The sequence below is a fragment of the Microcebus murinus genome, chromosome 11, assembly GCF_040939455.1.
Source record: "Microcebus murinus isolate Inina chromosome 11, M.murinus_Inina_mat1.0, whole genome shotgun sequence".
Taxonomy (NCBI): domain Eukaryota; kingdom Metazoa; phylum Chordata; class Mammalia; order Primates; family Cheirogaleidae; genus Microcebus; species Microcebus murinus.
Window position 1 is genome coordinate 50497334 of NC_134114.1, and position 23058 is coordinate 50520391.

Below are 23058 nucleotides of genomic sequence, written 5' to 3' on the forward strand. Positions count from 1 at the left end.
CAACATGCACTGTCTGCCATGTGTCGTTAGGCATAGTACACGAATCTCCTTCATCCAGTGTCAGAGTTTTCAAAAGATAGGGAAGAAAGTGGATGGCAATCTTGCTATGAGAACCTTACCAAAGGAGCGCGGGGTGTAACCACTGCTGCGAGGAGCCTGTTGGGGGGATACGGAACAGCCCGGGCACTGAGCGGGAGTAGGGCCTGACAAAGCCGGGCGGGGCAGAGCTTGGCTCAGCCCGCCCGGGCCCCGCCCCAGGAGCCCGATCCCGGTTTCAGAGCCCCGGGCGGTGTGCGCGCTCTTCCCAGCGGCCGCGCAGGTGAGTGGGGCCGCAGGGGTGGGGCCAGGGGACGGGACACGGGCGGGGAGGGCCTGGCTGCCCCCGGCCCAAGTGTGCACAGGTGCAGGGGGTGGGGAGGGGGGGCGCCCTGGGCCTCTGGCGGGCCCCGTGGGGTAGGTGGAGCTCCCTCGGCCGGCCCGTGCCCGCCAGGACCCTGGGCGGCGGCGGCCGGAGCCACGCAGGCCTGCGGGGCGCTGCGCGCTGAGAGTGGGGCGCGGGGAGGGCCCTCGCCCCGAAGGGTTCCATTCAGCGGGCGCAGGTGCAGCCGAGCGGCTGTCCTTCCGGGCGCGGGGCGGGACCGCGCCCTCGCGGCCATCCAGGTTCTCCTCACCTGGGAGGTCCCTGCAACTTAGTTCCGGCCTCTTTGGGGCGGAATCTCTGAAGACCGAGTGGAGTTTCGGTCAGAAACGGGAAGACGGGACGCTCGCGCGGAGTGGGCAGAGCAGGGGCAGCCCGAGAGCTGTGGGACTGGGCGTCCAGAGGCTGGCGCGGGGGACCCCAGCGAAGATGCTCGCTATCCCCTGGCAGTCGTGTGCGAAATCCCCCAGCGGCTTTCCCGACCCCTCGGAAGACCAGAAGTATTTGAAGTCTGCCCCTTTCTTGGGGCCAGCAAAACTTTAAAGGCGGCTAAAGCGGAGATTCTGTTTGTGTAAAGGTGACCAGACGTGATTCCTGTGACACTTGGCTGGGAGGAACCATTTCTGCCACCGCTATGGCTTTCTGAGATAAGTGTTCCGACAGAATGCAGTCAGGGTCCGAGGCTTGAACAAAGCTGAGAGCCACTGTACCTCAGCGTGCTGGACCTGAGTGGACGCTCGGTTACATCTTGAAAGGCATTTAGGGGTATCCAGATATCTAAGATGTGATAAAATATAGCTTACCATTTCCTTCTAAAATTACATATCTTGCTATTCCACAACCGAAACTTATAATTTCTTGCTTTTTATTTAAAGATTGATCAAGTGATCTCATTCAAATAAGCCACTTTTCACAGGTGAGGATGACTTAAATTTATTACAGTGAATCACACTTTTACCAGTGATTTAAAGTAAGCAGTAGAGTATCCTATAAATGCATGTGTATCATAGATATTGAGAGATACGTAAAACTTCCTGAAGTTATTTGTTGTATTTTTGCTTCTACATTTCTTAGGAATGAGTTTCAGAAATTATGGTAGTACTATGCATTTCTAGAACTTTAGAAAAAGGTAAAGGTACAAAAATAACTGATTGCTGTAACTGTAATAATATATAGAGTTCCTGCTTTGCATTGGGCACCATGCTGGGCCATCACAAGAACAGCCATAAATTGACAATTGTAGAAGCTGGTTAATCAGTAGACAAGGGTATGTAATACTATTCTACCCACTTTTTATGTTTGAAAATTTCCGTAACACAAAATTTAAATACTCTCTATCTAGAATTTGACCTCTTCTCAAGATCTCCATGGTCTTAGACATGAGGGTCTTGTGTAAAAAAAAAAAAAAAAAAAAAAAGATCTCCATGGTCCATTGGATTATTTCAGTGGCCTCCTCCTAGCCAGTGTCCCTGGATCCATTCTGGAGTGTACTCTCAACATAGCATCCATCCTGTTAAAATAAGTCAAATCATGTCATTCCTCTACTCTGAATCCTCCATTGGCTTCCCGTCTCCCAGTAAAAACCAAAGTCCTATCCAGTGGTTTTTAAGGCCCTACATGATTCAGATGACCTCAGATCTACTACTCACCTTAGCACTCACTTTTCTGCTGCCACATTAGCCTCCATGCCTTAATATTTCTTGAACATGCCAGGTACTCTTGCCTCAGGGCTTTTGCACTAGCTGTTCGTTCAGTCTGCCGGGAACACTCTTCTCCCTAATAACTGCCTGCCTTCCTCCTTCACCTTCAGTTTTCTATTCAGATGTCACATTCTCTATGGGGACTTCCCTGGCCACGCTACTTAGAACTGTAGCACGGTGCCCACAATGCACTCTTTACCTGCTTTCTTAACTTCATTCCTTAGCATATTAAATGTTTCACTTACCTATCATCTGTGACCCCCACCTCCACCCCCACTAGAATCAAAGCTCCATGAAGCCAAGGATTTCAGTCTGCTTGGTTCACCAGTATACCTTACAGCATGCCTGGTGCAAGGCAGATGCTTAGGAAATATTTCTTGAATGATAGGTCTCCATTTTCCAAAGGTAAAATAAAACAAAGCCGGGGAAGGAAATAACATTGCACATTATAAGCACTGTATTGTAAGTGGAAATGTCTTAAATAAATGTCTTAAATAAAACTGTATTTAAAATTGGCATCGTAAAAAAAACAAAAAAGCCTTAGGAATTTCCAAATTGTTCAACCCATAAAGATGGTGTTATCCATTTTAATTTTGAAAACTTCATAGTGTCAAGTACAATACCATATGCCTAGTTTAAGTTTTCAATAAACACTCACCCATAAACAGTTTGAGGGAGACATTCAGTGTACCTTAAACCTAGTAGTTACATTAGCAAATGATTTCCCCTTTTTTGTATATGTGTCCAGGTCATTGATTTCATAAAAGGAATCAACAGGCATAGATAGTGAAGTGCTTTTTCTGTGCTTTTTTTTTTTTTTTTTTTTTTTTTGAGATGGGTCTTGCTATGTTGCTCAAGATGGCCTCAAATACCTGGGCTCAAGGGATCCTCCCATCTAAGCCTCCTGAGTAGCTGGGACTACAGGTGTATACCACCTTGCCTGGCTTATTTTTGAGGTGGATTGAATGCCTGGCAAGATGCTTTAGTCTCTTCGAGGTGACAGTAAATCACTTTTAGATAATTGCTCTAGAAAGAATGATATGGTCATTGCTACAATTCGGTGTTGTCCCTTGGGGAAACCTTAGGCTTCAGTGATTTTTATCTCTGAGAATTCAGTTTTTTAAATCCAATATCAATTGTTAATATTTTTAGAGTGGAAGAAGCAAGTCCTCTAAATTGACTTTGTTGTTTTAGGAAGGGAAGGGACTCTCTACTCTCTATATTTTAACTGACTGCTTCTCCTAGGCTATTCCAAACCAGATGTGAGTTAATAAAGAGAGTATTTGCTGACCCATCAAATTGTGGTATACTCATACTCTTAAATATTTTGACTTAGATGTTTGAGGAAAGGACTCTACTTGGAAGTGTGTTAGCATTCTGTTATGTTAAAGGTTTGTCATTTTTGTTTTCTACATTTTGTCATTTAAAGGTCTCACAGATAAATTAGACTCATAAACGTTTTCATATGTAAAATTCGTAACTAAGATTTAAAATTTTTGTTGCACTTGAAGTGACATGTAATCTATTATGGGATTAGTTTACTTTTTATTTTATTTAAAAAAAATTTTTTTCACCCCTCCACCCCAATCCCCATGGGATTAGTTTAAAATTTTTTTTAAATAAAAAATAAAATGTCATAGAATGATGACTATATCCCTGGGTAATTGTATATCCCTGAGTAATATTCAAAATCAATATGTTTAAAATATACATATTTATCTTTCCCATTCCTTTTCATTTGGAATCAGAATAAAATATTTCAAATATCTAAAAAATGCACATATATACACATTTATGTTAGTCTTGTATATCATAATAATTAGACGTGATCATATTGGTCTCCTGAATACTTTTTGCTACTAAATAAATAAAATCAGCATCATTGAAAAGAAAAAAAAAAAGCATAAGTGATCACTTTAAACTTGGCCACAGGTTCGAAAATCACCAATGTCTTCAAGTGATGGAAGATCCAGGAATCGGGACAGGCACTACGACGAGGTTCCGGGCGAACTGCCCTACCAAGATGGCACCATAAGAAGCCTCCAGACTCTCCACGACAGTGAGCTGGCCCTGAGCGCTGATCCTTTACCGCCACCGCCTCTCCCGTTACAGCCACCGTTCGGCCCGGACTTCTACTCAAGTGACACGGAGGAGCCAGCCGTAGCGCCGGATCTCAAACCGGTAAGGCGCTTTGTCCCCGACTCCTGGAAGAACTTCTTCAGGGGGAAGAAAAAGGACCCGGAATGGGATAAGCCGGTGTCTGATATCAGGTACATCTCCGATGGAGTGGAGTGTTCGCCGCCAGCCTCGCCTGCGAAACTGAACCACCACTCGCCCCCCAACTCCTGCAAGGATCCCCACGGAGGAGGGTCGGAAGGAACCTTTAATTCCCAGGAGACTGATGCCATGTTTCCCCACGACCCCTGTGGATCTCTAGGCCGACACACACAAACAGCTCGAACATACAGTGAGAAGGTGGAGGAGTACAACCTGAGGTATTCCTACATGAAGTCCTGGCCAGGCCTGCTGAGAATCCTGGGCGTGGTGGAGCTGCTTTTGGGGGCCGGTGTCTTCGCTTGTGTCACGGCCTACATTCACAAGGACAGCGAGTGGTACAACTTGTTTGGATATTCACAGCCCTACGGCGTGGGAGGTGTTGGTAGCCTGGGCAGTATGTATGGGGGCTACTACTACAGTGGCCCCAAGACCCCTTTTGTGCTCGTGGCTGCCGGATTAGCTTGGATCACCACCATTATTATTCTGGTTCTTGGCATGTCCATGTATTACCGGACTATTCTTCTGGACTCCAACTGGTGGCCCCTAACTGAATTTGGAATTAATGTTGCCTTGTTTATCTTGTATATGGCTGCAGCCATAGTCTATGTGAACGATACCAACCGAGGTGGACTCTGCTACTATCCATTATTTAATACGCCAGTGAATGCAATGTTCTGCAGGGTAGAAGGAGGACAGATAGCTGCAATGATCTTCCTGTTTGTCACCATGATAGTTTATCTCATTAGTGCTTTGGTTTGCCTAAAGTTATGGAGGCACGAGGCAGCTCGGAGACAGAGAGAATATATGGAACAACAGGAGGTAAGTGATCTCACAATCCTTCATTTGTTTTTCACTTTTTTCCTCTGTTCCCTTGTTAAAAATGTATAGTCCTCGAAACAGAAAACTTTCGAAGGAGTATTTAAGTTTCTTCATGATCTGAGGTTCAAAAGTTCTAGCTCACTGAACCAGAACTGAGATAATCCACTCCAGTGTTTCATTGTTGTATTATTATACCTTGCAAGTAGACACCAGATATGTAACATAAAGTTTGTTGGCTGCACTGTTTTGCCTGTCTGGTGCTTAAGAAAAAAACATAGCTACTGAATTTCTGTAAAAAAAAGAATACTCAGTAAAATAAGTGTCTTATCATTAAAGTAAATTTGCCAATCTTGCCAATCTTGATTCTTTAATATGGTAAAGCAGTAAAAATTCATAATTTTTCAGTTACAGGAAGAAAATGCTCATTTAAATGTTATGATTTACTTTTTTCCAGTGAGTTATATAAAGCAAATAAGAATATGGTGAACTATGTTTGATTTTTTTTTAAGTATTGAGTATGTATTATAATGACCATACTCACCATTTTCATTGGTGAAAATTTACCCAGTGGTTTTGATGTTTTGTCCTTATTTTAGAGAGGTGTGTTCTATAGTTAGAATGGCAGCCCTGAACGTTTTTTTATATTTCTAGGATTTAACTAATTAAATATTATAATAAGAAGAATAAAGAGAATAAAATGAGAATAATAATAATACCTAAAGGATAGGATTATGTAAAAGTCCTATTTAAAATTATTTTCATCAAACAGGAGCAAAAGGTTAGGGTATGTTCTGCTAGCTTCATTATACCCTAAACTAAATTAATGTTTTACTTATTTCTTCTAAGGAGATGTGTGTAACAGAATCTCTTAATAACACTGAAAATGTCAATATTTATCTTCAATGTTTTCTTAATTTGAAGTTAACTGTATCATGAATTTTTCCTTTCCCATTTTTCCCAGGATTTATTAGATGCTATACAAAGTACATCTTGTAGATATTGGGCAAAACTATAAATAAAAATTGAATCCTATCCTTAGAATAGCACACACTGATATAGATATTTTACTTTTAATCTTTTGCATGAATCTGATACATATCATAAGTACCTATGTGTCAAAGAACCTCAACATGTTTCAATGTGACCTATACTCTATTGTCACAAAATACATTTATCTTACTAGAACTCTACATACATTCAAGCTATTTCTAAAAATTTTTCTCAGGATTTTAAGCATATTTCTTAAATTTACATCTATGTGTACAAAGTAAAGAATTTTAAATTCTAATCAATATGAAAGGCAGATAGTGAAACTCAAGACTTCCTCATAATTTTATGCTAGTTTTATAACAGTTATTAAATCTTAACATTTCAAAATTCTACATGAATGTGATTAAAATTATCAACATAACCCTTTTATTTCTTTTTCCTTTCTCAACGAAAATTTGTTTCTATAAGACTTTTCATAATGTTTGTTTAGACTCGAGTCACTTCTAATATTGGAGGTTGTGCCTGTCTGTGTGTTGCTATAACTTCCTAAAGGTTAGAAGATGTAATGGCTATGGCTTTTTTTCATTAATTTTATGGGGTGACTGTCCTAACTTTTCAATCATATAAGGTAATGGAAGCCAGGAATAAATAAAATTTCTAGGTAATTCAAAGTACCTTACCTAATAGTCTCCGACATCCCTGTATTTCCAACTTCTCTTTATGCTCCTAATTGGTAGGGAATTAGTTAATCACTACCCCTCTGGTTCACCACTGGCCCATGAAAACCTAGGCAAAAAGTAGGAGGAACATCTGGCAAAAAGTAGAGAATCAACCTTTGTAAAATTGAGATTGATTGGTGAATGCAAATGGATGAAAATATTTGCAAAGTAGCTTCATATGCCGTTGAAAAATTGTTTTAACTCTTTTTTTTTCCCCAGATAAATGAGGCATCATTGTCATCGAAAAGGAAAATGGTAAGAATAAAATTTACTTCACATTATATTTTAGCTCTAGATTTGCTAAATACTTTTATGTCTATTTATCTACATAGTAGAATTAGCCATTGACAAAAGTGTAGCTATTACATTGAGTTCATGTTAGCATTTTCAGCTTTTTTGTAATACTAAAAGGACCAATTAATCCTATCTATAACTCCTTTTAATTTTGTTAGGTGCAAGTTTATGCAAACTTTTTTCATTTCTCTTTAAAGTTCTTTGCTATTCTTTTCTATCCTTCTCACCATACTTTCAGATGCCAAATTTTGTAGTGGCAGAGAATTCCTATTCCACAATTTGCTAGCTGTGTGGCAGTAGCTAATTTGTGACAGGAACCAAGTTATTTAATCTTTCCATGCCTTCATTTCTTCATCTGTAAAACTATAATAATAATAATTCCTACTTCATAAATTGCTGAGAGGATTCAATGAGATGCTGTTATTATAATTATTTATATATGTAATAATTTAATATATTTTAATAATCACAATTTTATCCTCATTGAAATTTTCTTTTTTAAGATAGTAGACATTATTTCTAAGTGATAAGCTGAAAATCAAACTTTTGGATTTGTTTCTTTCTTTGAATACAGAATATATTCACTTAGTTCAAAATTCAAAAAGGTCTCTCATAGAAAATCGTCCCAGTTCTATACCCCAGCTTCTCAGTTCCCCTGCCTGGAGGGACCTATGATAACAGTATCTTGTGTTTTCTTTCATAAATGTATATTTTACATGTATATACACACATGTATACACACACACATATATTTGCTCTCCTCTTCTTTTTTTCCTTTGTTTTTCTTTTTCTTTTGAGACAGAGTCTCACTGTCACCTGAGCTAGAATGCAGTACATCGTCATAGCTCACTGCAATCTCAAACTCCTGGGCTCAAGTGATCCTCCTGCCTCAGCCTCGCAGAGTGCTGGGATTACAGGCGTGAGCCACCATGCTCAACCAGCTGACACTCTTGTTAACAGATGATGTCAAAATCTGATATCAGAGTTAGTCAGGCAGAGTACTGACATTAGAAAGTGTATTTCAAATATCCTAAGGGGCAGGAGAGAAGAATCTATCTATTGCTTTGGGGGGCTAAAGCTGTACACTTTGTAGATGTTGATTGCTCAGCACTAGGCTGGACAGCACTGCCTCACTGGGCTATAATGTGTCAATGATGTGACAGTGTGGGTCGTTTTTGTCCAGAGTAGGATCGATGGGCTTCCTGGTTGGTCCCTCTGAGGTGGGATTTACCAGTGGGATTTAACCACTTCGGTAAGAGCAACCACTATAAGTCGATAGCCTAGCCACAGATGAACACGCACAGCCAAGCGTCGACTGTAGTCGACAGCCACAGATGAACACGCACAGCGACTTTAGCCGACAGCCGTGATATGACTTTTCTAATTTTTCGTGTATCAAAATAAAATTATGAACATTTAAAAATAACGTAATGAAAACATATGTGTATATGTTACCTATTCTGATTTACATTACAAGTAAAGCTGCCTGAAAGGTAAAACAAGCTTTCAGTACTTTAAAGCTTTCCTCATCACACAAGAGCAAACCGGATTCGTCGTCAGTGCACAGCACAAACTATCGTGCGGACTGTGAGTGCCGGCTGTGGGCAAGGTTTCCCGGCCGGTGAGCCCGGCCTGTACCGAAGTGGTTAAATACAGAGTAGAGTCAACCTGAAAGGCTAGGATAAATTGGAGGAAATTGCCTCAAATGACAGGGTAGTCAGTGTCATTGTTTGTAAGAAAGTACCTGAAGCAGCCTCCACAGGTGGGACAAGATTAGGAAGATCTGCCTGTGTAGAACTTCAGACAACCCTAGAAGGTTGGTTCCTAGAATGTCCAGGGTGTGTCGCAGAGTCCCACATCCTAAGAGGTCCTGGAATAGTCAGGAATAACCTTAGCAGATGTGGGAACTCCCATTGCTAGAACTCCTTTGGATATCATATCAGCCCAGTTAACTTTTCCTACTCTTTCAAGATCTGGGAGCTGAAACCAAACAGCATCCTTTTAAAGGCCTCTTCCCAGATTGAATCACTGTGGATCAACATATTTAGATATATCCTAGAAGCAGACCTCTCTGTAAAAGGGAATCCCATGATTTAATCAGGGAATCTCTGCTGGATTTATCAATGAGGAACCTGAGAGAAAAGCTTGGGACTTCCAGCTTTTCACTGGGTATGATGTGTACTTGCTTCCTTCCTAGTTCATAGGAGGGAAGAACTGGCAGACTAGCACAGGAAAGGCAATGCAGTGTGGGAGGAGGACTTTAGAATCAGACACATCTGAATTTGAGTACTAGATCAGCTACTTACTAGCTCTGTGATGCTGGGGAAATTATTTCCTGCTCTGAACTTCAGTTTCCTATCCCTTGTTTGGTCTATATATTAGGTTATCTCTCCTTGTTTCATATTTTAATGAATACAATATTTAAGAAGCAAGTAAAATCATTTTAAAAAGAAGGAATATACAGACATAAAATAAGCTCACATAGAGACAGCAACAAATTCTGATAAAACCCTAAGTGCTAAGCAGTTTCTTTTTCAAGTTAGAAAAGCCAAACTCTAATCCGGCATCGAAGGTGATGGTCTAAGTTTGGGGTTAGGGGTATGTGCATCATTACGTTATACACTCAAAGGAAGAGAGGATCAAGAATTGAACAGATGCACACTGAAATACATTTAGCTTTCCCTATTTCTATCTTGACAGGATATTCATTTAGCCCATTTTTAATTTACAAAGTTTAACAATTATAGCCATAACATTACTTATCCCGGCCAGGCACAGTAGCTCACACCTGTAATCTTAGCACTCTGGGAGGCTGAGGCCGAGGGGGGAGGGTTGCTGGAGGTTGAGAGTTTGAGACCAGCCTGAGCAAGAGCAAGACCCTATCTCTACTAAAAACAGAAAAAATTAGCTGGGTGTGGTGGTGGATGCCTGTAGTCTCAGCTACTTGGGAGGCTGAGGGAGGAGGATCACTTGAGCCCAGGAGTTTGAGGTTGCTGTGAGCTAGGCTGATGCCACGGCACTCAAGCCCAGGCAACAGAGTAAGACTCTATCTCAAAAAAAACAAACAAACAAACAAACAAAACATATCCCATTGCTTAGTTACTTTCTTTTGTGTCACAGCAAACCATTCCTGATATTTAGTGACAAAAAACTAGTTTTGGCCAGAACCAAGAAAGGTCATATTAAATCTGCAGCTTTGGGCCCTTTCCCTCCCCCTCCTCTGATGTGTTTATAATCAAGAGCACTGTTTAAGAGTGTTCTGTCACAGGGCTGGAGCCCAATGCATCCTTCCCACAAAAGCCTGAAGAGGTTTTAATTCTTTGTCTCATGTCTAGTTTTAGATTTCTTCCCAAAAGAGTTTTCCAAACTGATGGTCAGGGAGGTTTATCCAAAAAAAAGTGGATAAAAATGTTAAGATCATAAAAATAAAAAAAATTGAAAGCAGGTGAAATAGTCTGCATGGAAATGCTATGATTTCTTAAAACTCCCTGTTTATATTAAAAGGTAGATTTTAGAATTAGGGATGGGGAAGTAAGGAAAATAAATAGTTCCTGCTTGAAAAAATTTTACCTAGAAAAAAATTAATTATGGACTCTCTTGCCCAAAGTGACTACCTGGGCAGAATTCATGACTTTGGCCAGGAAATCTGAGAGCGATGCCTGGTGCTGCTACTGAGATCTGGAGGATCAACAGGCTCCATAGCAGCTTCCTCAGCCAGCCACGTGAGAACTGGATTGTTAAATATTTAGAAGCTAAAGACGGACAGAGGCCATGAAATAGAAATCCATTTATTTAAGCCAAAAAAGTTTCCCTAATGTTTAATACCATTATCCATTTTCAAGATTAACCATACAAGAATTCATCAGGATGAAAAATGACATCTTTTTTTTTTTTTGAGGCAGAGTCTCACTTTAGTTGAGACAGGGTCTCGCTCTTGCTCAGGCAGGTTTCGAACTCCTGACCTCCAGTGATCCTCCTGCCTCGGCCTCCCAGAGTGCTAGGATTACAGGCGTGAGCCATTGCGCCTGGCCAGAAAATGACATCTTAACCAGTAGAGAAACACAACAGGATGAATACTAACCTCAAAATGTGTTCCCAGACAGCTGCAGTGGCTCACGCCTGTAATCCCCGCACTTTGGGAGACCCGAGGCGGGAGGATGGCTTGGGGAGTTTGAGACCAGCCTCAGCAACATAAAAAGACCCTGTCTCTATAAAAAAAATTTAAAAATTAGCCAGGTGTGGTGGTGCACACATTTATTTATTCTCTAAATAAATGAATGAATTAATTAATGCATTCACTAAAATATCTTTGCTTAATCTCATTTTCTCAGGGTATTCTGTCCCCTACTTAAATTTTTTCACCACCCAACTGTGGTGAGCCATGTTTCCTATGTCTAGGTGATCTAGTTTCCCTTCCACCTAGAGCCATGGCTGCAGAGCTTTTCCTTTTTATAACTTTCCCCTAGAGCGGGTTAGCAGCTGACATGTCTAATCCATTCTGAGTAGTGTGCTGTTTGGTTAAGACTTAGTGGTTTTTAAGAATGAGCTAATGTTAAACCAAACCTCAAAGCCAGCCTCAGAGAAGGGAAATCAGGAAACAATTGTAAAAGCTGCCTGGCAAAATAAAAAGCAAGGTTTTAAAATCCTGTTTTGTCTTTTGTTTGCAATGAAGTTGGTCGCCCTCCCAAGCCATTCTCAATTTAGTTCAGTAAGCAGTTCTTGAAGGCTGAAAGGGTGGGGGATGGGGGAGGGTACTGCTCCAAAGAAGAATCCTGTTCCCAAGTATGATCTTTCTTTCCCCTGGCAGTATGGCATTACCTGTCCTCTTCATCACAAACTCATTTCTAGTGTGCTACTAGAACTTCAGGGAACTTTAGGATATGAACAGGGTACATTTAAATAAATAGATTTCCTCATGTGATTCATTTAAGTATCACTGAACCAAATAGTTCTGGGTTCTAATCATGGCTTTTCCACTAAATAGCTGTGTGAGCTTGGAGAATTTACTTGATTTCTCTGAACCTCATTTCTTTTTTCTTTTTTTTTTTTTTGAGACAGAGTCTCACTTTGTTGCCCAGGCTAGAGTGAGTGCCATGGCGTCAGCCCAGCTCACAGCAACCTCAATCTCCTGGGCTCAAGCGATCCTCCTGCCTCAGCCTCCCGAGTAGCTGGGACTACAGGCATGTGCCACCCACCGCGCCCGGCTAATTTTTTCTATTTTTTTAGTTGTTTGGCTAATTTCTTTCTATTTATAGTAGGAGACGGGGTCTCTCTCTTGCTCAGGCTGGTTTCGAGCAATCCACCCACCTCGGCCTCCCAGAGTGCTAGGATTACAGGCGTGAGCCACCTCGCCCAGCCTTGAACCTCATTTCTTTATAAAAAGGAAATCTTTCTTCTGTCATCCACCAACCTCACCATGTTCCGGGCACTGTCCAAAGGAGTCCCTGAACAGTCTTTTTCTAGCCCCAAAGCTGAGTATCCATCTTTGCCTGCCCATTCTAGAGTGGATTCTACTGGGTCTTCCCTTCTGCCTGCTATTTTCACTCCTTTTTTTTTTTTTTTTTTTTTTTCTGAGACAGACCCTTGTTCTGTTGCCCAGGCTAGAGTGCAGTGGCGTCATCACAGTTCACTGCAACCCCTACTCCTGGGCTGAAGCGATCCTCCTGCCTCAGCCTCCCAAAGTGCTGGGATTACAGGTGTGAGCCACTGTAGCAGGCCTCTTCCCCTCTTTGGAACACATAATTTTTTACTAAAAAGGCCTCTAAGAGCTCTGCAGTTTAAGAATCAGGGTGGCCGGGCGCGGTGGCTCAAGCCTGTAATCCTAGCACTCTGGGAGGCCGAGGCGGGCGGATTGCTCGAGGTCAGGAGTTCAAAACCAGCCTGAGCAAGAGCAAGACCCCGTCTCTACTATAAATAGAAAGAAATTAATTGGCCAACTAATATATATATATAAAATTAGCCGGGCATTGTGGCGCATGCCTGTAGTCCCAGCTACTCGGGAGGCTGAGGCAGGAGGATCGCTTGAGCCCAGGAGTTTGAGGTTGCTGTGAGCTAGGCTGACGCCACGGCACTCACTCTAGCCTGGTCAACAAGGGAGACTCTGTCTCAAAAAAAAAAAAAAAAAAAGAATCAGGGTGACTTAAACCACCATGTGCATCTAGGATTCTCATAACCCTTTTCAGGGGATCACAGGTTAAGAACATTGGGGCCAGCTGAAGACAACCACTGCCTTTCCTCTGCAGTTGCAGCAACATCCTCCTTATGTTTAAAAATACTATAAAAATACTGATGATCAGGAAGGTTTTCTTTCTGAAAATGAATTTGCTTGCTTCCCTTTTCTTTCTGACCTGTGACAGTGGCTGCTTATAATTGATTCATCTCAATTTCCCAGTATCATTTTTTCTCTTTCCATTTAAGTACACTTGTTCCATTTTCTTTTCTTTTTCTTTTCTTTTTTTTTTTTTTTTTTTGAGACAGAGTCTCGCTTTGTTACCCAGGCTAGCGTGAGTGCCGTGGCGTCAGCCTAGCTCACAGCAACCTCAAACTCCTGGGCTCAGCAATCCTACTGCCTCAGCCTCCCGGGTAGCTGGGACTACAGGCATGCGCCACCATGCTCGGCTAATTTTTTCTATATATATTAGTTGGCCAATTAATTTCTTTCTATTTATAGTAGAGACGGGGTCTCGCTCTTGCTCAGGCTGGTTTTGAACTCCTGACCTCGAGCAATCCGCCCACCTCGGCCTCCCAGAGTGCTAGGATTACAGGCGTGAGCCACCGCACCTGGCCTCACTTGTTCCATTTTTATCCCTGAATTTCTTATTTCGAATTACATTTTTTATTCTTTTACAGTTAGTTGAGGTATAAATTCTAACTAAGTAAACACTAAAAACCCCATGTTTGGCATTGCATCATCCACCTTTGACACACAAGTGGGTTGAAGTGTGTCTTACCTATGATGTACTCCCATATCTCAAAGGCGATTCCCTTTAGCTGTTACAAAAACATTCAGAACAACATTGTGACTATTAAACATATAATTCTGAAGTGAAATGTTAATTGCTCTTTCCACTTTTCTTCTTCTTTTCTCCCCATTTTCTTCTAAGAATAAATTCAGGGTTCCCCCCACCTCTATTTTTAAATAAATCCTCATTTTCTCCCTAACTGCAGTGTGAAATGGCCACCAGTAGTGACAGACAAAGGGACCCAGAAATGAATTTCAGAGAATTGAGAACAACAAAAATGAAACCCGAACTCCTGAGTGGACACATCCCACCTGGCCACATCCCCAAACCTATCGTGATGCCTGACTATGTGGCGTGAGTACCGGTCTGAAATCTTCTAGGTAGAAGTTGAGAGGTCCCGTGTAGGCCTTTCAGTTTCCTGTTTGTCCCTAAGTTAATACTCTCTGTTTAAAATCATTAAGTGAACAGTTGTTTGTTATCTGAGAAGTAATATATGGAATTGAAGGTACAATGTGATCAGTGAGGTATAAGCTGATTTCCCATTCAGCTTCTTTTAGTGAAAAAGTTGGTAACTTTGGTTTATGTTGTTCCTTTAGAAAATACCCTGTGATTCATACAGATGATGAACGAGAACGCTATAAAGCTGTGTTCCAAGACCAGTTTTCGGAGTATAAGGAGCTGTCTGCAGAAGTTCAAGCTGTCTTGAGGAAGCTTGACGAGCTGGACGCGGTGATGAGCAGATTGCCACATCATTCGGAAAACCGACAGGTCGGTGTCTGCCGCTGCCTAGGAGGAGCACTGAGATTTAGAGCAGTAATAAAATCTGACCTTGTTTAAAATTCACAACCATGCATATCTATCTGCTGTTTGTGTCTAGGAAAGCATTTGAGATCTTCGAGGTGACTAGTCAAAATTATAATTCAAATCATATAACTTACTATCTTTTGCCTTCAATTATTAAACCGTATTTTTTTTTCTTTCTTTATTCTATGGTATTTTGTTATAAACCATATTTTCTTATTTAAGTAAAATACAACTTTGCCTAAGATACATACTGGGTCAGTCAGGGTCCCAAAGAAGATAGGTGGCATGCTCAATCTAGGAGAATTCAAGGAGGGTTTATTCACAAAGGGGAGGGCTGGGTAAATGGAGCCACTGGGGACAGTGCATTCCCCTGCCAAGCCAGAGCTGAGCAGTTACCACCCCAGGCCCAAAGGGCAAAGGGCATGATGGGTAAGGGTAGAGAGCATATATGAAGCTGTAGATGTGAGCTACTAGGCACACATACATCAGGCTGATACCTACGATTATGGCAGAGAGGAAAACCAGGAGTGGAGATGGTCATCATAGGGGATTTAAGCTCTTTCTACAGTGTTCTTTTTTTCCTCACATTTTTATCTCTCTGAAATAGGGATGCCTTACCAGTGGGGTTTTTTTTTTTTAACCAGATATACATTTTTTTATTGAGATATCATTCAAATACCATAAATCCACTCTTTGTAAGTGTACGATTCAGCGGGATTTGTATAGTCACAAAGTTGTGTGGCCATCACCACTCTAATTCCAGAACATTTGTATCACCCCCAAAAGAAACCCTACACCGATTAGCAGGCATTCCACATTCCCTCCCCTCTCCAACCATTGACAATCACTGAACTACTTTCTGTCTAAATGGATTTGCCTTTGTTGAACATTTCATATAAATCTTTTGTATCTAGCTTCTTCACTTAGCATAATGTTTTCAAAGTTCTATACTTTATGCTATATTTTAGTCTAAATCAATACTTCATTCCTTTTTGTGGTAGAATAATATTTCATTATATGGATAATACCACATTTTGTTTATCCATTTACCAGTTGATAGATATTTGGGTCATTTCCACTCATTGGCTATAATGAATAATGCTGCTATAAACATTTGAGTAATGTTCTATCTTTTTAAGAGACAATATATTAATCTAATCTATTGTATAATTAAATTTTAAAAACTCACACAGCTTTTAAAAAAATAAATGTCAAACAAATTTATGTATTTAAGTACACACACATACCCACATATATATAAATTTTTCACCAGAGAACCTATATTAGTTGGGCGTCTTTGTTTTGACCACAGACTTTTAAGTGTACATTTAAATCACTTATAATTATGAGCTATCTAAGCCAGATGTGTACAGTAGTGACATTTTCCTAAGCCTGGGGCCGTGAAATGGTGTTAGCTAAGAGAAGCCAGTACCAGGAAGCAGAAGAAATCTAGCAAATACTGAAGGTCAAGTGTCAGGTTGTACCATTTGGAAAACAAGCAAGGTCTACAAGTCCAGGAAGAGTGACCAAAGTTAGAGGCCCTCAAAGAAGAGCAGGAAGGAACAAGCAACCCCGGCAAATCTAGACCAGCACAGGTTGGGAAGAACAGACGCATTGAGAGAAATGATGCAAAAACCCCGACTACGATGTAGTCTTTGGAGCTAGGCCCAGTGGTCTCTGGTCCGGATGCTTTGTGCGAGTGGGCCAGGGCTGCCGGATATGGGTCTGCAATTGGGGGATCAAGAGGGTCCTGATTACAGTACAGGCTGAGAGATTGAGCCTTCCCATAATGTTTTCACACAATTATCAACAATAGTCATTACCTCTAATTATTAACATGCCATGACAAGTAAGTAACCAAACTGTCAGGCCTGTAGTTATTATCAGTGTCTCCTGCAGTCCCTATCTAAAGTAGAACTATTCTCATCAACCACGGGCTGGGCTTTGCCCTGGGCAGGAGTCTGCAGGCTCTTCATTTTCCCACCATGCCCCCAAGGAATATCAAGCATTTCAAAGCCCAGTGGGCCTGTTTGGAAGCACAGGTTCTCTCACAAGCCTGCTTTTATACCCTTGGAGAATGATGTGATCGCATGACTTTTCTGAGCCCATAAAATACAAAGGAATATTGCCCCAAATAATTCCTCTGGCCCTTACCACCCCATAAATTCAGTTTCTGTGACAGAATCTAAGATGGAATTAGAGCTCTTTTCTCTGCCTGCGTCTCCAGCACAGCACTCCTAGTCCCAGAAGCTAGTTTATTCCTGGTCCAGGACCTGTAATTATAGATTACTACTGAATTACCAGGTTTGTCTTTCCTGCTGGTAAGTGATCAAAACACAGAAGATACTCATGATCTTAGTATGTCAGAGATATTGAAGAATTAAAATGTGTTGGGAAAAGGATATGGGTAAATGATGGAAAATGTTCTCTGGGGAAGCTTTTAGAACTATAAACTATTATATTTTATTTATAAAGTCTGCACTGTCTGACAATCTCTTTTTTTTTTGAGACTGAGCCTAGCTTTGTTGCCTAGGCTAGAGTGAGTATCGTGGCGTCAGCCTAGCTCACAGCAACCTCAAATTCCTGGGCTCAAGCAATCCTGCTGCCTCAGCCTCCCGAGTAGCTGGGACTATAGGCATGCGCCACCATGCCCGGCTAATTTTTTCTATATATTTTTGGTTGGCCAATTAATTTCTTTCTATTTATAGTAGAGACAGGGTCTTGCTCTTGCTCAGGCTGGTTTCTAACTCCTGACCTTGAGCAATCTGCCCACCTCAGCCTCCCAGAGAGCTAGGATTACAGGTATGAGCCACCACACCTGGCCCAGAAGGAACCTTATGTTAGCTGTTTTCAAAAGTTAAATAGTTTCAACTGCTTAATCCCAACACCTAATAACTTGAAAAAGAACTTTCCAAAGGGGATGAAAATAATAATAATGATAGCTAATGTTGTGGTTATAATGTGCCAAACACTTTATAAGATCATTTTAAATAAGGGAAACTTTTCACAACGCTTTGAGATGATAATGGTTATTACTTCCATTTTACCAAAAAGAGCAACCCTTTAAGGTTGTTATGGTTATTTGTTTTACCAATAAGAAAACAGCCTTAGGGAGGATAAATAGCTTTCCCAGGGTCACACAACTGGCAGGCCATGACACTGGGACTTGGGTCTGATTTTTTGCAGGTGGAACCTTTCTCTCTTGTTCACCCCTAGGTCCCAGTGCCTACCAGTAGTAAGTCCTCGAATATTTGTCTAGTGAATTGAATTTTTGTGTGTGAATATTATTATCTTAGATAAAAATTGTTTTCATCTTAATTCCTTGTCTTTGAGAGATGGTTTGAGTAAATGCAAGTGTTTTAACTCAAGTATACAATATATTATTTTTAGGAACATGAGAGAATTTCAAGAATCCATGAACAGTTTAAGAAAAAAAAGAATGTGAGTAAAACAATTTTCTTTTTCGAAGTATAGTCTTATCCAGGTGTATGCATGATAATTGACAGACTTTTGATTCTCTTAGGTAAAGTTTTTTGTTTTTTGGATTTTTTTATTTCATAAGATGCTACTTTTAAGGGAAAATGAGTGACTTATGATGCCATTTCTTGTCATCTCTGTCCTAAAACACTCTGCTATGTCCATATTTAATAACCTAGGGAAATGAGCATTGATCTGGAAAAGATCAGTTTTACATCTTTCTAACTTCATTCTTAATCTCTTTTACATCTTTCTAACTTCATTCTTAATCTCAAAATAAAGCCAGGCATGGCAGTGCACCTCTGTATTCCAAGCTACTTGGGAGACTGAGACAAGAGGAGCGATATAGTGAGACCCCATCTCTAAAAAAAAAAAAAAATCATTAAAGGCTAGAGAGACTTTTTATTAATCTTTTCTATACTTATTATTTACTTTTTCTTTTTTCTTTATTCTTTTCTTTCTTTTTCTTCTTTCTCTTTCTTTTTTCTCTATTCTTTTCTTTCTTTTTCTTTATTCTTTTTTTTTTTTTAGAGGTAGAGTCTCACTCTGTTACCCAGGCTAGGGTGCAGTGGTACAATCATAGCTCACTATAACTTCTAATTCCTGGGCTCAACCGATCCTCCTGGCTCAATCTCCCAAGTAACTGGGACTACAGGTGCACGCCACCATACCTGGCTAATTATTTTTAAATTTTTTGTAGAGATGGCGTCTTGCTGTATTGTCCAGGCTGGCCTCAAACTCGTGGCCTCAAGTGATCCTCCCACCTCTGCCTTCCAAAGTGCTAGGATTACAGGTGCAAGCCACCAAGCCTGGCTGTTATTACTTTTTTATGTATTTCGGATATTAAAGTTAAAGGTTCCTCAGCTCTTTGTACTTCTCACTTGATTTTGCTGTGAACCTAAAACTGCTCTGAAAAATTAAGTCCATTAAAAACAAATGTAAGGATCTTAACTGTTATTCTGATTAGGCAGATTTTGAAATCTGTAGGTAACTCTGCTGTGTGTGGTCATTTTCTGAGTAATAACGTATGTTTCTATATTCTTCACTGCAAAAGCCAGAGGTGAAATAATACTTATATTTCTTTTATAGGATCCTACATTTCTGGAAAAAAAAGAACGCTGTGATTATCTCAAGAATAAACTTTCTCATATAAAGCAAAGAATTCAAGAATATGATAAAGTAATGAATTGGGATGTACAAGGTTATTCTTAAACCTATTTGAAACCATTTTTATCACAAATGGACTATTTATTTACTGCCTTTTTTTTTTTTTTTTTTTTTTTTTTGAGACAGAGTCTCACTTTGTTGCCCAGGCTAGAGTGAGTGCCGTGGCGTCAGCCTAGCTCACAGCAACCTCAAACTCCTGGGCTCGAGTGATCCTTCTGCCTCAGCCTCCCGGGTAGCTGGGACTACAGGCATGCGCCACCATGCCCGGCTAATTTTTTTATATATATATCAGTTGGCCAATTAATTTCTTTCTATTTGTAGTAGAGACCGGGTCTCGCTCTTGCTCAGGCTGGTTTTGAACTCCTGACCTTGAGCAATCCGCCCACCTCGGCCTCCCAAGAGCTAGGATTACAGGCGTGAGCCACAGCGCCCGGCCTACTGCCTTTTTTTATGCTAGTATCTGTGGTAGAGAAGCAAGTGCTTCCTGATTTAGTGTTTAGTTGGACTAACCAGTATGCAATGTTAAAAAATATAATTTTTTTTCCTTAGCTCAGTGCTTTTTCAGAAAAGAAAAGAAAAGAAAAGAAGGGCCGGGCGCTGTGGCTCACGCCTGTAATCCTAGCTCTTGGGAGGCCGAGGCGGGTGGATTGCTCAAGGTCAGGAGTTCAAAACCAGCCTGAGCAAGAGCGAGACCCCGTCTCTACTATAAAAAAATCGAAAGAAATTAATTGGCCAACTGATATATATATAAAAAAAATTAGCCGGGCATGGTGGCGCATGCCTGTAGTCCCAGCTACTCGGGAGGCTGAGGCAGGAGGATCGCTTGAGCCCAGGAGTTTGAGGTTGCTGTGAGCTAGGCTGACGCCATGGCACTCACTCTAGCCTGGAAAACAAAGCGAGACTCTGTCTCAAAAAAAAAAAAAAAAAAAAGAAAAGAAAAGAAAAGAAAAGAAAAAGTATGATTTTACTCAAACATTTCAAACAAATTCAGATTTACCAAGAATGGAAGAAATCCTCTATTTGTTTGTATACAATTTCATATTTGTCTATCTCATTAAAATGTGTTTTCATTTTAGAGATCATCTTCTTATAGTGTGATGAAGAAGTAGGCTATCAATTCTGGTGCTGCTTTTTCCTTTTTTTTTTGGAGACAGAGTCTTGTTCTGTGGCCCTGGCTAGAATGTGGTGCAGTGGCATCATCATAGCTCACTGCAACCAACAACTCCTGGGCTCAAGCAATCCTCCTGCCTCAGCCTCCCAAATAGCTGGGACTATAGGAGTGTACCACCGTGCCTTGCTAATTTTTCTATTTTTTGTAGATACAAGGTCTCACTCTTGCTAAGGCTGGTCTCAAACTCCTCAAGCAATCCTTCCACCTCAGCCTCCCAAAGTGCTAGGATTACAGGTGTAAGCCACCACATCCATTGCTTTTTCCTTTTTTACTCAGGCAGGTTCCTAGATTTTTCCAGGACAAATTTCTCTTCCTAAGAGAAATTCCTAAGTGATTCTTAAAGGATTCTTCCTAAGGGAAAATGGGTGACACCTTTCAAAGGTGTCACTTCTTCCCTAAAAGGGGGTTCAAAGCACGGATCAACATTTTCAAGATTTGTGATCATGGGCAAGTGGCTTAATCCCTCTGTGCCTGTTTCCTCTTCTGTAAAATGGGGCTAATAATAGTATCTACCTCCTAGGGTTGTTATGAGGATTAAATGAGTTAATATTTATAAAGCACCTAGAACAGAGCCTGGCATATCATACAAACTATATTAATGTTTGTGAAATCTGTAGAAGTGTTTGTGAAAGTAATAAACTGCAAAGAATGAATCTCAAGGAAAGGTCCTTTATAAGCAAGCCCACCTCAGTTAAGCAAAACACCATGTGTCTCATGCCTTTTTGTGTGTGTTTGTAACTCTTTCTATACATAGCCTTAGGCAGATGCTTCCCTGTGGTTCTGTGGCTCCCTGGGGTCCACTCAGCCTCCATAGCTTTAATCAGTGCCCTGTGCACATCTCTCCATCTCCTACAGCCCTGCCTGTCCTGCATACATTGAGTGGCAGGATTGTGTGAATGGAGTTGCCTTTTCTATCCCCTTTGGACATTCATGCTAAGGTCCCATTGTGTAGCATTTCTTTGGAATCTCCCTTTGAATTATTGGGATGCTCCATCTTTCCAAAAATGATCTTGGTTTTAAGGCATTATTCATGAGAAGTGTTTTATTTTTGTTAGTATGAACAATAGACGGCCTACAAAATCATCACTGTTGGATTTCATTCAGCAGCATCTATCTTGTAGATAATTTCCCAGGTGTAGAATAACAGTCTCTGCCTGTTATAGCCACCATTCAAACAATGTGCGAAGAGTTTTCTAAAGCAATGAAACCAAAAAGAAAAGCAATATAGAAAAGCTGAAGCTTAGAAAGTGTTGGTCACTGAATGAACTTTCTAGTTTTTCCTTGTCAGTGAGACCTTTATTAGTGTGTATTGTTTTTCGCACTGTTGCCCTGGCTAGAGTGCCATGGCATCAGCCTAGCTCACAGCAACCTCAAACTCCTGGGCTTAAACAATCCTCCTGCCTCAGCCTCCCAAGTAGCTGGGACTACAGGCATGTGCCACCATGCCCAGCTAATTTTTTCTATATATATATATTTTTTTAGTTGTCCAGATAATCTCTTTCCATTTTTAGTAGAGATGGGGGTTTCGCTCTTGCTCAGGCTGGTCTCGAACTCCTGACCTCAAGTGATCCTCCCGCCTCGGCCTCCCAGAGTGCTAGGATTACAGGTGGGAACTACCACGCCCAGCCAAGTGTGTATTGTTAATATTTTAATTCCATGGTTCTCAAACTGTGCTTAGGGCTGCACTGTGTCTGAAGAGCTAACATCTACAGAAGTGTGAGGCCCTTTATGGGAGCCTCCCTCAACGGGGACAACTTCACTTTCTGTTGTATATACTGGGCCCCATGTTAACATTTCATTTAAGAAGAGCACCAATGCTTTAAAAAAAAAAAAGTAAAATATTACCATTTTGGTAGACTATAAAGAGTTAGATTAATATCGAACTGAAGTATTAAGGGAACTTTATAAAACTTTATTTTCCTACAATTGTAAATGTTAATCTATGAAAACCAATGCTGTCACACTGATTTTTAAAAATTTTTATGTCAATACCTAGTTGTATTAAAATTTCAATTGCCTGTTGTTTTGTGTGTGGCCTTTACTGTTTGCTTTCTTTGCATTCCTGTGCTCACTAGGCATGTTCTTAAAAATATTTTCACTTATCAGAAAATAAACTGGAAAGTCATTGAAATCCTTTAAGTCATGATGTTCAGGTGATTCCCTATTGCCCCTTCCCCCATTATTTGCAAGAGTTCAAAGACAAGGCCAGTGTGTTGGTTTCCTGGGACTGCCATAACAAAACACCACAAACTGAGTGGCA

The 23058-nt window shown here is 40.8% G+C and overlaps 1 protein-coding gene across 1 annotated transcript; it reads left to right on the forward strand.

The window, feature by feature from the left end:
• Positions 1-237: 237 nt before the first annotated feature.
• On the forward strand, positions 238-19731 carry MARVELD2 (MARVEL domain containing 2). Its single transcript, XM_012783069.2, has 7 exons — positions 238-319; positions 4051-5214; positions 7143-7178; positions 14385-14533; positions 14776-14947; positions 18374-18424; positions 19550-19731. The coding sequence occupies exons 2-7, from the start codon at positions 4066-4068 to the stop codon at positions 19670-19672; spliced, it is 1680 nt and encodes a 559-aa protein (XP_012638523.2). The 5' UTR covers positions 238-319; positions 4051-4065; the 3' UTR covers positions 19673-19731.
• The last annotated feature ends 3327 nt before the right edge of the window (positions 19732-23058 follow it).

What these genes read in the sequence shown, in the direction of transcription:
- MARVELD2 (XM_012783069.2), top strand. Translation starts at nt 4,066, where the DNA reads ATGTCTTCAAGTGATGGAAGATCCAGGAATCGGGACAGGCACTACGAC. An exon ending in AATATATGGAACAACAGGAG is followed by an intron (nt 5,215 to 7,142) that starts GTAAGTGATCTC and finishes TTTTTTCCCCAG; the next exon opens with ATAAATGAGGCATCATTGTC. An exon ending in GTGATGCCTGACTATGTGGC is followed by an intron (nt 14,534 to 14,775) that starts GTGAGTACCGGT and finishes TTGTTCCTTTAG; the next exon opens with AAAATACCCTGTGATTCATA.